This window comes from Mus musculus, chromosome 11 (genome assembly GCF_000001635.26).
Source record: "Mus musculus strain C57BL/6J chromosome 11, GRCm38.p6 C57BL/6J".
NCBI lineage: Eukaryota > Metazoa > Chordata > Mammalia > Rodentia > Muridae > Mus > Mus musculus.
The window spans coordinates 100036590-100050817 of record NC_000077.6 but is presented as its reverse complement, the minus strand read 5'-3'; the positions used below and the strand labels follow the sequence as shown (position 1 = coordinate 100050817).

Here is a 14228-nt window from a genome sequence, read left to right as displayed (position 1 = left end):
CCAGGGCTGGGCCATGTGACTTCTTTGAAGGGCTACTGCAGAACTCTGTTTCATGGGTGCAATGGCTGAAGAAGAGTCCTGACTTGGCAAGAAGCTCAAGTAAAGAATTTTATGGGACCAGGGACTCTTCTGAGGGAAGCAAATGACAGACTGAAGGAGAGGGCGTCTGAAAACCAGTGAAGAAGTACAAAGAAAAAAAGATGTTACATACTGTGTCCACACCCTCTGTAGAAGGCTTATAAAGTCTCACCAAGGGAAGGAGACTCAGAGCTCTGAGGCTTGGAGAATTCACACCGAGTCTTCAGCCAGGTACCTCTCTCCCTCCCTCCAGCACCATGCCATACAATTGCTGCCTGCCGGCCCTGAGCTGCCGCACCAGCTGCTCCTCCCGGCCCTGTGTGCCCCCCAGCTGCCATGGCTGCACCCTGCCTGGGGCCTGCAACATCCCCGCCAATGTGGGCAACTGCAATTGGTTCTGTGAGGGCTCCTTCAATGGCAATGAGAAGGAGACCATGCAGTTCCTGAATGACCGCCTGGCCTCCTATATGGAGAAGGTGAGGCAGCTGGAGAGAGAGAATGCAGAGCTGGAATGTAGGATCCAGGAGAGGAACCAGCAGCAGGACCCCCTGGTGTGTCCTGCCTACCAGGCCTACTTCAGGACCATTGAGGAGTTGCAGCAGAAGGTGAGTGGGTTTCTTGTTCTGTCTAAGTAATGGCAACTTGCTAAGGTTCTCAGCTTGTAGTAGAGAAGTATCCATGCTTTTCCATTTCCTCCCTCAAAATAACTCTGCAAGCCATTTTTTTTAAAGCAGTTGATGGTTTTATATTAATTTTCATGCTCACTAATTATTGTGGTCTCTCCTTCCTCAGATCCTGTGCAGCAAATCAGAGAATGCCAGGTTGGTGGTGCAGATAGATAATGCCAAGCTGGCTGCAGACGACTTCAGGACCAAGTGAGTTATTCAGCATCCACACTAGCATCCTTTGGTTTAACGTCTAGTTAAAGAAAGGGATTTCCAAAGAGCAGACAAAATGTCATCTGCAAAAGATGTTGGGGGCAGAACCAGGGAAAAGGAATCAGGAAAATGGAAAGGAGCGACGTTGGGTTTTGATGGAGCATCCAGAACTCCCTGTAAAGCAAGAAAGATGGTGTCTAACAAGGATTATTATTCTGCTTCTTAAAGTCCCACAAGTTGCTCCTTTGACCCCGTCCTTCTTCAGGTATGAGACAGAGCTCGGTCTGCGGCAGCTGGTAGAGTCAGACATCAACGGCCTGCGAAGGATCTTGGATGAGCTGACCCTGTGCAAGTCTGACCTGGAGGCGCAGGTGGAGTCCCTGAAGGAGGAGCTGCTGTGTCTCAAGAGGAACCATGAAGAGGTGAGATGAACTGAAGAAATTAACAGCCTCGGGCTTTAGGATGGGAAGAAACAGGACTAAGGGTATAAAGATGACTCAAAGGGTGTCTTTATGAATCCCTTTCAGAGGCACCAAGACCCGATGAGAGATAAGTAGAGCTGAAATTGTCCGTGTTTTCCAATAGGATATGCCTCATGTTAAAAAGCCCATGCACTGTTTCCCAGACAGCTCTATTTGTTGGCAATTCGTCCTCAAGTTGTAGGGTTCTAGACTTGCTGTAATAGTGATACAATTGTTCTCCTGCTAAGATCAATAAGTCAGGGCAGGCAAATGTTGTCTCCACTCTTCCAAAGTTTTGGTGAGGAATGAGTGGCTTCTCCTGGGAGGTGCCATCATATGATATTCCCTCCCTCCCTTCCTTCCTTCCTTCCTTCCTTCCTTCCTTCCTTCCTTCCTTCCTTCCTTCCTTCCTTTCTTCTTCCCTCCCTTCCTTTGCTTCCTTCCTTTCTTCTTTCTCTTTCTTTTACTTCCTTCCTTCCTTTCTTCCTTTCTTTCTTTTCTCTTCTCCTTGTTTCTTTCTTTCTTTGCTTCCTTGTTTGTTTGTTTGTTTCTGGCAGTATTATTGTTAGATGTACATTCTGAACTAGTCCAGCCATTATTTTGCATTTTGAGGGTCTCACAGACAATTTTCCAATCTGGGACATGTGTTTGTTAAGCCTTCTTTCAGCAGTAACTAAGCAAACCCTTGGAACTTCTTTTTGAAAACAAGTGTCATGGCATAGTAATGAGGAGGAGGGAGCTGGGAGCTGACCCCCATGGAGATTATTTGCCTGAAATGGATATAATTGATTGCTCCACTTGGACTTTCTTTTCTGAGAAAATACTTAGGAGGGCTTTGATAGGCAGTGCCATCGCTGAGACTCATTGAAGGTAATAACTCTAAATGTATGCATCTGTAGGAAGTCAACACCCTACGCTGCCAGCTTGGAGACCGCCTCAACGTGGAGGTGGACGCTGCTCCCACCGTGGACCTGAACCGTGTGCTCAACGAGACCAGGTGTCAGTACGAGGCCATGGTGGAAACCAACCGCCGGGAAGTGGAGGAATGGTTCACCACACAGGTGGGCATCTGAGCCCATGGTAACTCAGGAACTGAGTCTCCCCAGGACTGTAAGGCAGGGTCTGATCCTGTCCCTCCCTCCCTTTGCCTATTGCAGACAGAGGAGCTGAACAAGCAGGTGGTGTCCAGCTCAGAGCAGCTGCAGTCCTGCCAAGCCGAGATCATCGAGCTGAGACGCACAGTCAACGCCCTGGAGATCGAGCTGCAGGCCCAGCACTGCATGGTGTGTAGTGTCCAGACTGCTGCTGAGCAGTGTGGAGTGGGGAGGCAGAGTCACTGGGGTGTCCTTGGGTTCTCTCTCTCTCTCTCGTTCTCTCTGTCTCTGTCTCTGTGTCTGTCTCTCTCTGTCTGTCTCTCTTCTTAGCTTTTGAAGCCTGTGACTTCTCTGGAAGTCATGCAGAAACCTTCAGAGGGAACAGCTCTGTGACAGCCTTTGTCTCGTCCCCCACAGAGAAACTCTCTGGAGAACACCCTGACAGAGAGTGAGGCTCGCTACAGCTCTCAGCTGTCCCAGGTGCAGTGCCTGATCACCAACGTGGAGTCCCAGCTTGGTGAGATCCGGGCTGACCTGGAGCGTCAGAACCAGGAGTACCAGGTGCTGCTGGATGTCAAGGCCCGGCTGGAGTGTGAGATCAACACGTATAGGGGCCTGCTGGAGAGCGAGGACTGCAAGTGAGTGCAGGGCTGGAAGGGTTTGATGAGAGCTCCCAATGGAGGAGAAGACTCAGGTGGACCGCCCAGGGATTGCCTATATCAGGAAAGAAATGACATCTTCCCACCAGACATGCTCAAACAGAGCTTAGAAAATACTATGGCCACCATTAAAAACATCAAATGGGTTGTTAGCACAGTTGTTTGTGTACAGAGTGAAATTTCACAGCTACTCTTTGTAGTGTACTATGATAACATGTAGGATCATGTGAACTGTCTCTTTTTACAATACTTCATTGTACAGAGAGCTTAAGCTTATCTTATCTGGCTGTGTTATTGCCCTTGGGTAGGCTGGAACTGTAGTCCTTCAGTTCTCTCTGTAAGAAAACGGGGCTTGGAATAGACTCAAGATCCACAGCTAGGAGCGTATTCATTTGGGGGTGTCTGTAGTACTTGTGGCTCTCTCTAATAGAGAGAGGTTTAGTGATTTAAAGGTATTGTAGTAGAGGGGACCTGGGCAGTCCCTGTTCTAGGCCAGGGCAAGTTCTAACAGGATTTCTACTCTTGGGGACTCTTTGATATGTGATTTGCCTTATCTCAACTCTCTGTTCTACTATTTTTTTTTCTAGGCTACCTTGCAACCCCTGTGCCACAAGCAATGCATGCGGCAAGCCCATTGGGCCCTGCGTCTCCAATCCCTGTGTCCCCTGCCCACCCCCTGCCCCTTGCACACCTTGTGTCCCACGTCCCCGCTGTGGGCCATGCAACTCCTTTGTACGCTAGAACCTGGGGGATGTCAACAGAGCAAGGACACTGGGCTTAGCACTCCAGATGGCTGACCTGGTTCTGGTTCCACAAAAACAGACGTAAAACCCACAAACCTAATGGCCAGAGCATCTCTGGGATGACAGTCCCAGAATCTGTGTCTTCAGCCACTGCACCCTCCTCCAGGCCATTCTCTGCCTGCCTCCTATTCTTCATTGGACTGCTCAGAGGACTCTGAAGTGCCAGTGGCCCTCCCTTGTAATCTCCCAATAAACATTTTTCCCTGCAAAAGCAGATGCCTTTCTCACTGGTATTTATTTCTTGCTGACGACTCACCACTTGAGGACTCTATAAAAAGCCACTTGAAAGTCAGGCTTTATGACGGCTTGACTCTAGATGGGCAGATGCCTAGCCCAACACCCTGGACCCATGGGTGACACAGAGCAGCTGTCAGGAAGGAGGGCGATGCTGCTGCCGTGCCTTTCATCATCTCTGTATTTCTCTCATGACACGGCTTCTCCCAGAGCTGTTGATATCCAAGTCTGATTTAGAAAGCATGAGTTAGGGACTGCCAAGTGGCTCTGGAAAAGTAAAACAAACCAAAACCAAAACCAAAACCAAAACCAAAACAAAAAAATCTCAGTAGGATCCTTGGATCTAGTGCTCTATGATTCTGGGTTATTGTGGTTCAGATAACCTCAGGTGTACTGTATGAAGGAAACCTTGTCTTTCCCTGCCATACCCAGGATGCTTTTTTCTCCTTCATGTATATTTTGATTATTAGCCTTGGCTTCCAGCTCCTGACCGAGAATATCCACCAACTCTTCATGGGCTTCTCATAGCAATCTAACCAATTCCTAATGAATTCCCACTCTGTCGATGCTGGGTGGTACAGCAGGGAGAGATAGTTCCAGGCAACTCCCAATCACAAATCACTCACAATGTTTTAAAAGACATAAAGTTGGACCGGCAAGAAGTACTACTACCCTAAGATCCAGAACCTCAGCTCCTAAATAAACAGTTGGTGCTGGAAACAAATATCCGACTATTGAAAGAAACAACGAGCTTGGGGGTCGAGGAGAGCAGTATTTGTCAAGAAAGAACACCTTCTTTTAACTGTAAGGAAGATCCACAGAAATGACAAGCGTTGACTTTCTCAAACCCCAGAGGACCCATAGGATCCTTCACAACCTATGTTTGTGAATCATGGTCTCATGACCTGACATAATCAAGTAATTCAAACTGGGTTTTTGCCACAGTGTCTGCGCCCATTTAAAATTCTCATCAGAAATGGGGTCCCAATTTCGCATAAGCTCGTCAACGCTTGTTATTTTCTGTTTGCTTGAAGCCATAGTCACCAGAATGGGTTGAAGTGAGACTCCATTGTGGTTTCCCTTTGTATGTTCCTGATGACAAAGGACCCTGAGCTGCTGCTGCTTCTTCTTCTTCTTCTTCTTCTTCTTCTTCTTCTTCTTCTTCTTCTTCTTCTTCTTCTTCTTCTTCTTCTTCTTCTTCTTCATGGCTGTTTGTATACCGTCTTTGGAGAATTACCAGTTGAAGACTTTTATCCATTTAAAAGATGTTTCTCTTGTTTGGTTGTAGGAGATAAAAATAAACTCTGAAACCTTCTTTCCCACCAGATATATGATCTGTAGATATTCTCCCCCAGTTTCTGAACTCCTTGGTTTGTTCACTCTCCCTTTCTGGGGCTTGGACCTTGAGCTCAGGCCCTTAACCATGTTAGGCAAGTACTTGATCACCAAGTTTTATCTCCAGACTGTGTCGATTTTCTTGAAGGAGTTCTGTATTCATTTTTAAAATTTATTCATTTTATGTGTGTGGATGCTTTGCATGCACATATGTAAATGCATTGCCTGTGTGCAATATCCATGGAACCAGAAAAGGGCATTGGATTCCCTGGAACTGGAACAACAGAGAGTTGTAAGCCATCATGTGGGTGATGGGGACTGAACCTGGATCCCCTGCAAGAGCAGCAAGCACCCTAGTTGCTGATCTATCTCTCCAGGCTCTCGATTGAGTTTTGGATGTACAGTTTTAGTTTGGAGGAAGTTTGTTCAATTTTTCTTTTGGTTGCTTGAGCTTTTGGTGTTAAACCCAGATTCACGAAGATTCCCTTCTATGTTTCCTTCTACAAGTTTTATAGTTCTGATTCTGATGTTTTGGACTTTGATCCTTTAAGAAATCAAAGATAATTTATGTGTTTTGTGTGTATCTGTGTGTAAGAGAGTGCCCCTGTACCAAGTGTGTATGCAAAAGTCAGAGGACAATCTGCAGGAGTTGTTTCTTTCCTTTCACCATGTGAGTCCCAGGATGGAACTCACTTTGTCAGGCTCAGCAGCAAGCATCTTTACCACTGAGTTGTCTCACCACTTTTTAGAGTTTTCCATGGTTAGGATGTGGGATGTTACCTGATTTCTTGACTTTAGAGCAGCATAAAACTCTGATTTGAGACCAATTTTGGACTTCTAACTTGTGGAATTTTAAAGAAAAAAATTGTTTTGTTTTAAGTCATTAACTTTGTGGCGATTTGTAGTGGCAATTTTGGAGTTTGGTTTCTTTTGAAAACACAGAAATATTATGAGAATATGTTCTTGTTTTAATTCCAGGTTGGGATAGGGGACTGCTCCAGATTGTCTGAAGCAACTGACTATGATTTGCCTCTTGCTCTAGCAGAGGCATGATTTTGCCAGCTGTAGATACTTTCTATGATTGTGTGATGTCTGGTTACTTTTCAGAGGGTGTATAAATGCTAGGGCCCCAAGAGGCATGGTGGGTTGTTGGTTGTTGTTGTTGAGTTGTTGGTTGGTTGCTGTTGGCCACAGTTTGTTAAGTAGTTATGTGCAAAGAGGAAACAACAAATGAGAAGAAATTAGATATCCTCATGGTGAATATCAAATTTGCCCCAAAAAACTCAATGCCCCTAATCAGCAGGAAGTAGTCTACTGATAACATCACCCCCTTTTCCCTCTATTCTTTTTCTCCTTCTAGTTGTAGGGGGTTGAAAGGATTGAAGAAAATGGGCAAAGAAAAATGGAAGAAAGAAGAACTTACAAAATAGCCAAAGGCAGGCTACAGTAATTTATGACAACAGCAACATGAAACCAACACAGCTCTTAACTATTGAGCGGCTACTATGAGTTAGGTAAAATGGTAGGGTGTTATCTCAATGAATGTTTATAGGAGTGTTAGAAGTTAAATCCATTTTACAGACAAGGGCACTGAGTTTTAGAGACTTGCTTAATATTTGGTTATTAGAACCAGGTTCCACCTATGGTTATACACAAGACTCTACCATAAAGTATGAAGAATGTCTATGATCAAGTCAATGACGTTCTTCAAGGTTGTCCCAGATGTCCAGGCCCCTCAATGGGTACATTCCAAACTATTTTTTTTGTCAAGCCACTTTAAAGACAATAATGGTTCATAATTAATGTAAATTGATGTAATTATATAGTTTGTTTGCTTTTAGCTATCTAACTTGTCTAGTGTATTCCCAGCTACTCATTGGATGGCTTCACGACAGTCAAGCCGATCTTCACAAAGACAAACTTGGGGTTCACAAATGGAGTGTTAAAGAAATGCAGCCCTCCCCCAGACAGAAAGCTCTGTGCATGCTTCAAGTAGGGATAGCATCGATGATAAAGAGGCACTGTGGTTATGAACAAACCTTATACAATCCATTTGTCATGATACCTTTTTTCAGAAGCATCTCAATATTGTAAATAAATGTGTTCTATAGATCCAAAACCACTTCTAAATGGCTTAAAAAAACATTTCCTGGTGTTCTGTTGTCATCAAAAGGCACATGGGAAAACAGAAGTTCTCAGTCTTGGGGTGCTTTGAAAAGTAGGGGGGCACATTTAAAATGTTTGAAGAAGAATAGGCAAGTGACCCACTTGGCCACTGAAGGGTTCTACTCCCTAAGGCTCCGTTTCCAAAGAAACATTCCACTGCCTCCCTATTCCCCCTCATCTTCCTCACATGATGCCCTATGACTGGGCTCCTGCCACCAATTTCAGCAGACACCAGCTGCTCAGGTGCAGGCGTGTCACAAGGACAGGTGAGTGAGCCCCTGCCAGCTGAACTGCCCCAAGCCCTAGACTTTGTTTCCCTAAGACTCATGAAACCTTTTGAGAGTTTAGTTTCCTCTCAAACAGACTGGATCAGGCCAAGAGTTAAGAACCAGCCTGCTCCCAAGGGACTTGTAGAATCTTTATAAGGTGAGGAGTTTCCACTGGTTCCACTGAAGCCCACAAATCAGAACCATCAGCTTGGCATACTTGTGAGTTTCCTGAGCCGCAGTTTCCTCAGAGGTAATGTAGAGACAACCATTTCATCTCCATCGACTTTACACATTTGTCAAGAAAAGCATGCAACTTTGTGTTCATGAAAACACTGTAAAGTGGAAATTTTCATTAGGACTACTAATAGTTTTGATTATTATTAACCCAATACTTGGCTTGGATTCTTAAGGGTAGAAAGGTTCAGGTGTGTGTGTGTATGTGTGTGTGTGTGTGTGTGTGTCTGTGTCTGTGTGTGTCTGTGTATTTTCCTCAATGTCAGAGAACCTACTCAATGGCTCTACCATTTAAAGCTTTCAATATCCTCCAAGAGCTTCACACCCTATGCAGACTGTGGCCTATACTTGGCCAAACCTCCATTTAGAACAGTTCCTATCCATCTGTCTATCTGTGCAGTCCATCTCATCCTATCCTATCCATCCATCCATCCATCCATCCATCCATCCATCCATCCATCCAGATTTCATTTCTCATTTCATTTCTTAAGCACCAACATACAACTGTTTCTAGTCTGTCTATCTGCACACTTCCCAAGGTGCAGCCAGTACCAAGTATCAGCCTGCTTGCAACTCATCCAGAGTGGTAGTATCCTCTGTAAGAAAGGTTTCCCTGGATGCTGAGATGTGGGTAGATTTGAGAGGAGAGGCCTATGGAAGGATGTTTGCCAAAAGTTCCTTTGCCATGGTTAAATCAGCAGAACCTCCGGGGAAAGGAATTTCTGATTCCAAACAACCCCACCTAATGTCACAGGCTATCCTTCCCTCTGAGTAATGGGGTGAGCCTTATGGGACTGTGATGAATCTGCCTCCTTTGAAGGCATCTAATGAAACTCTGATTTCATCAACCTTTTGTACCCAGGAAGAGGCTGCTGTGACACAAGCCAAATGGAATAATTTTATGGGATGAGGGGGGACTCTTTGAAAGCAATCTAAGGAGCGTATTTTGACGAAAAAAATTAGCTTCGGGACCAGGAAAGAGAATTATGCTATTTGCCAAGCCTCCACCCACTGGTATGGGTATAAAAAGACCACGAAGGAAGGAGAGACTCAAACCTCACCCAGACCTACCTGCAGCAGCTCACTGCTCCCATCACTTCTCCCCAAACCATGTCCTGTGAGTCTTGCCTGCCCGCCCTGAGCTGCCGCACCAGCTGCTCCTCCCGGCCCTGCGTGCCCCCCAGCTGCCATGGCTGCACCCTGCCCGGGGCCTGCAACATCCCCGCCAATGTGGGCAACTGCAATTGGTTCTGTGAGGGCTCCTTCAATGGCAATGAGAAGGAGACCATGCAGTTCCTGAATGACCGCCTGGCCTCCTATATGGAGAAGGTGAGGCAGCTGGAGAGAGAGAATGCAGAGCTGGAATGTAGGATCCAGGAGAGGAACCAGCAGCAGGACCCCCTGGTGTGTCCTGCCTACCAGGCCTACTTCAGGACCATTGAGGAGCTGCAGCAGAAGGTGAGAGGGTAGCCTATCTCAGATGCAGCAGCAGCAGTTGCCTTTTCTTGAATGGAGAGACATGCTCAAGTTCAAGTGGATCTCACATTAGAACCATTGTTTCAGATTCTGTGTGCTAAGTCTGAGAACGCCAGGCTGGTCGTGCAGATCGACAATGCCAAGCTGGCCTCTGATGACTTCAGGACCAAGTATGTTAAACCTTTTGAGTTGGGTGACTCCCAAACCTTGGTGGTTCTGTCATGGCTCTGTGGGTCTAATGTGGCCTGGAAGGGCAGGTGGAAGGGATGAGAAAGATATGTCTTCCTTTTTCATGTCTTCTCCTGAGTGTGGCTATAAAAAAAAAAGCTTCAAATAGGTATTCAGACCCTAGCCCTTCAGTTGATATGGTTGACTCTCCTGTATTGGAAGTGCTTGGGACTGGAAGTATTACTTGGTTGGCTTTCCTTCTGAGTTGTGGAATATTTGAATATTCATAATAAGCTATCTTGGCACTCCCCATACACGGAGACCCCCTAAAGCACAAAACTCATTTGTTAAGGTATTTATATACTGTAAACACAACCTGCATGCCATTTTATACACTATATTTAGTGCACCTGCATTGTGAATCTGCTCTGTTTGAAGTCAGATGGGGGCAGATTTAACTATGGTGTTATGTCCTTCAAAGACTTTCAGATTTTGAAGCATTTTAGGAATTGGATCTTCTGGTTAGAGATGTTCAATCTCTATCAGGGTTTCTAGAATGTTCTTTTTATAAAACTCCCAAATCCAGAGATGGGAACGGATTGACTTGGTGCTATACTAATCAATAACATCAAGAACAGACTGAGGGTTCCACCTTATGGGAGTCTGCGGGCATAAGGGAGTCAAGCCCTCCCCCAGCTGATCCACACATAGCAAGAAAAGAACAGAAGAGGAAAGGCTTGTGGATACGCTCATGGAGTTCTTGGTCCAATACCACACTGAGAAGACATTGGCTGATCGTCCCACCCTGTGTGTGTGCAGGTACCAGACTGAGCTGTCCATGAGGCAGCTGGTGGAGGCTGACATCAACAGCCTGCGCAGGATCCTGGATGAGCTGACCCTCTGCAAGTCTGACTTGGAGGCTCAGGTGGAGTCTCTGAGGGAGGAGCTGCTGTGCCTCAAGAAGAACCACGAGGAGGTATGAGGAAATATTTAGAAAGCAAGTTTCACAGCCTCAGAGTGACACCTTTAGCATCCAGAGAGGCTTCCCAAATCAGGAGGTACCAGCTGCCAGGGTACATGATGTGGGCCATTCCCTGAAGGCCTCTAAGCTAAGGACCCAGGAGGACCTTACCACTGTATCCTTACAGAGGAGTGTGGTGAACTGTGGATGCTGTGGCACACGGGGGAGTGTAGGCAGCTGCTAGAGATAGTGAGCTGGGTGTCTGTCCACTGACCTCCCATCTCTGCTGGTTGCTACCACTAGGTTCTGGAATTGATGGTGGAGATGGAGGGTTAAAAAAATAAATAAAAGAATTCATGGCTCCTCTCTCTAAGAACTTGCAGCCTAGTGTGGAGGGCAGCTATGGAGTCCTGATGATATAATGTAAGGCTGAGTGAAGCAAGAGCTGTGTGCTGTGCATGGTAGGAGGAAGTCCGACTTCCAAAGAGGAGCTGGGGAGCACGTCTCAGAGGCAAGAGAGAGATTTCGATTAACCCGTGAGTGTTGCCATTTGAGGGTGTAGGCTGTACAAAGAAGTGCTGAAGCAAGGCATATTTAAGTAAGGCTAAGAATTTGTTACCCAAAGGAGTGGCAGCCATCAGGAGGAATTGCAGGTATCAAGGACAAGTGTTAGAAGGCTGTGACAGCGTTTCAGCTTTTGTTTCAGAAAGATGTGGCTGTGGTTCCTTTTGGAAGTTTGTTGAGATGTCTGCAACTTTGGAATGATCCGGATATTTGGTTTTAGCCCCTACCCCCTTCCCCCCGCCTCCCCCTCCCCCAATCCCTTCCTAGGTATTCTAGGTAGCACAGTACTCACTTCCCTGAAGCAGGAAGAGAACAGATCTGTCTTCATAGGCTCATTCTTTCTCCTTCCCCCACCAGGAAGTCAACACCCTGCGCTGCCAGCTTGGAGACCGCCTCAACGTGGAGGTGGACGCTGCTCCCACCGTGGACCTGAACCGAGTGCTCAACGAGACCAGGTGTCAGTACGAGGCCCTGGTGGAAACCAACCGCCGGGAAGTGGAGGAATGGTTCACCACACAGGTGGGCATCTGAGCCCAGGGTTGCTCAGCAACTGAGTCCCCAGGACTGTAAGGCAGGGTCTGATTCTGTCCCTCCCCTTACCTATTGCAGTCAGAGGAGCTGAACAAGCAGGTGGTGTCCAGCTCAGAGCAGCTACAGTCCTGCCAGGCTGAGATCATCGAGCTAAGACGCACAGTCAACGCCCTGGAGATCGAGCTGCAGGCCCAGCACTGCATGGTGTGTAGTGTCCAGACCTGCTGCTGAGCAGTGTGGAGTGTGGAGTGGGGAGGCAGAGTCACTGGGGTGTCCTTGGGGTCTCTCTCTCTCTCTCTGTCTCTCTTCTTAGCTCTTGAAGCCTGTGACTTCTCTGGAAGTCATGCAGAAACCTTCAGAGGGAACAGCTCTGTGACAGCCTTTGTCTTCTCCCCCACAGAGAAACTCTCTGGAGAACACCCTGACAGAGAGTGAGGCTCGCTACAGCTCTCAGCTGTCCCAGGTGCAGTGCCTGATCACCAACGTGGAGTCTCAGCTTGGTGAGATCCGGGCTGACCTGGAGCGTCAGAACCAGGAGTACCAGGTGCTGCTGGATGTCCGGGCCAGGCTGGAGTGTGAGATCAACACGTACAGGAGCCTGCTGGAGAGCGAGGACTGCAAGTGAGTACAGAATATATTTCTGGGACTGGATATGTGGTATGCTAAGGAGACACACTTACGATGGCCATATTTTAAATTACTCAAACAGCACATTGAAAGCCTACAGCAATTTGTGTCAGTTTAGTAAATGTAGATGAACAAAGGTGAAGGGAATAGTTTCTGTCTCTGAAAGCTACCAACAGAGAGGTGAGGGGTAGGTAGGGAGATTGCCAGTCACAGAGTTGCATGTTGGGTTAGGTGGATCCCGTTAACTTCCTCTAGAGCACAACCATACAAGACGATAGTTTTCCAAAAGCACAATTGTCCAGTTCTGCACAAGGTATTGTGGGTAAGGGAGAAGGGCTTGGTGAAGGGCCTCAGTGCCCTTCTAATTCCAACCCCTGATAATTCATAGGTTGCTCCTGTAAGTACAAGTTACCGTGTGTGACTTAGGGTTCTCTTGACTTCTCCTCTCCAACCCATTGTTAACCTTTGTGTCTCCCCAGCCTCCCCTGCAACCCATGCGCCACCACCAATGCTAGTGGCAGTTGCTGTGGACCTTGCGGCAGCTCAAAGCGTTGCTGTTAACTGAACTGATTCCCTTTTGAAGATGTCGATGAAGTCATTTAGTTCAAATGCAGGAACGGTCAAACCCAGGCCCCTCCTTTGCAAGGATTTCCGTTGTCACTAAGAAACGTCATCGTGACAACTGTGATTTTTAGATGAGGATGAGCTTTCCTGAACCAGCAACTTCCTGTCCAACTCCTTCAGTTGAAGGTTGAGTGTCTTTTCTGCTCAGGTGTCACATGTCTGCCAACGGAACTCCGTGAGATTGGCATAGAGGGCGGTTCCTGTACATGCCTCCATTTCCTGCCTTCCTTTCTTCTTGGTGATTCTCTGGAATGCAAGGAGGCAGCTTCATCCACCTCCCAATAAACTTTATTTCTCTGGCATAGTAAAGGTGTTTCTCATTCATATTCATACTTTGTAAAATATTCATGACTGTCCCATAAAAATACCTGGAACTAGCAGGGTGATTAAATGGATCAAATGGCTGACCTAGCTATTAAGCTCAAAGGGAAACCTTGAGGGGCAGGGAGAGGTGTTCTCTGTATGGGTGGACTCTCAGAAAGGGCGGGCCATGTAGAAAAACTTGGCCATGAACACCCAAGCCCATTTTGCTGTGACTGCAGGGCCCTTGACTATTCTAAGGCTCCCCCATTCCCTGAGTTTCTCAAATTCTCACCCTCATTAGTCTTCTTGCTCTTAAACTACATGACCATTGGCTTTGTAACCCATTTGTTTTTTTTTGTTTAGGGGTTTATTTGGAGGGCCCCTCCCTTTTCCTTCAGATTCCCACCTCCATTACAGTGTCCATGGTGGGTCTCTCTCTCTCATTCTCTTTTACTTCAAGCTATCTATCTCGATTAAACTCTTGAAGCTTTTCTTCAGAGTTTAGAGGGAGACTTTCTCCCCTGAAGAAGCTCACTCTGGGATGTTTCCCTTCCTCTCCATCAAAGCTGCTTGATGTTTTCTTATTGTTATCACAAGTCTCCATTCAAGTTCCATGTTGTCGGTTACTCAAGAGAAAGTTTCTCTTCATGTCTATCCACCAAGTGTTGCAGGGTATTTGCTCACACTGTAAACCCTGAGATTGTATTTATTCACAAGCCCTGTTTCTAGTTGTGGTGTGGCTCAGCCTTTAGAACACACCTTT

At 46.6% G+C, this 14228-nt stretch overlaps 2 protein-coding genes across 2 annotated transcripts; both read left to right on the top strand.

Moving 5' to 3' along the window:
- The first annotated feature begins 266 nt into the window (after positions 1 to 266).
- On the top strand, positions 267 to 4172 carry Krt31 (keratin 31). The gene is made up of 7 exons (NM_010659.2): positions 267 to 683; positions 871 to 953; positions 1222 to 1378; positions 2317 to 2478; positions 2575 to 2700; positions 2929 to 3149; positions 3758 to 4172. The coding sequence occupies exons 1-7, from the start codon at positions 336 to 338 to the stop codon at positions 3909 to 3911; spliced, it is 1251 nt and encodes a 416-aa protein (NP_034789.2). The 5' UTR covers positions 267 to 335; the 3' UTR covers positions 3912 to 4172.
- A 5091-nt stretch (positions 4173 to 9263) lies between these two features.
- On the top strand, positions 9264 to 13471 carry Krt34 (keratin 34). Its single transcript, NM_027563.4, has 7 exons — positions 9264 to 9669; positions 9775 to 9857; positions 10675 to 10831; positions 11738 to 11899; positions 11990 to 12115; positions 12312 to 12532; positions 13018 to 13471. Exons 1-7 carry the CDS (start codon positions 9322 to 9324, stop codon positions 13097 to 13099), a joined length of 1179 nt encoding a protein of 392 aa, NP_081839.1. The 5' UTR covers positions 9264 to 9321; the 3' UTR covers positions 13100 to 13471.
- Positions 13472 to 14228: the final 757 nt, after the last annotated feature.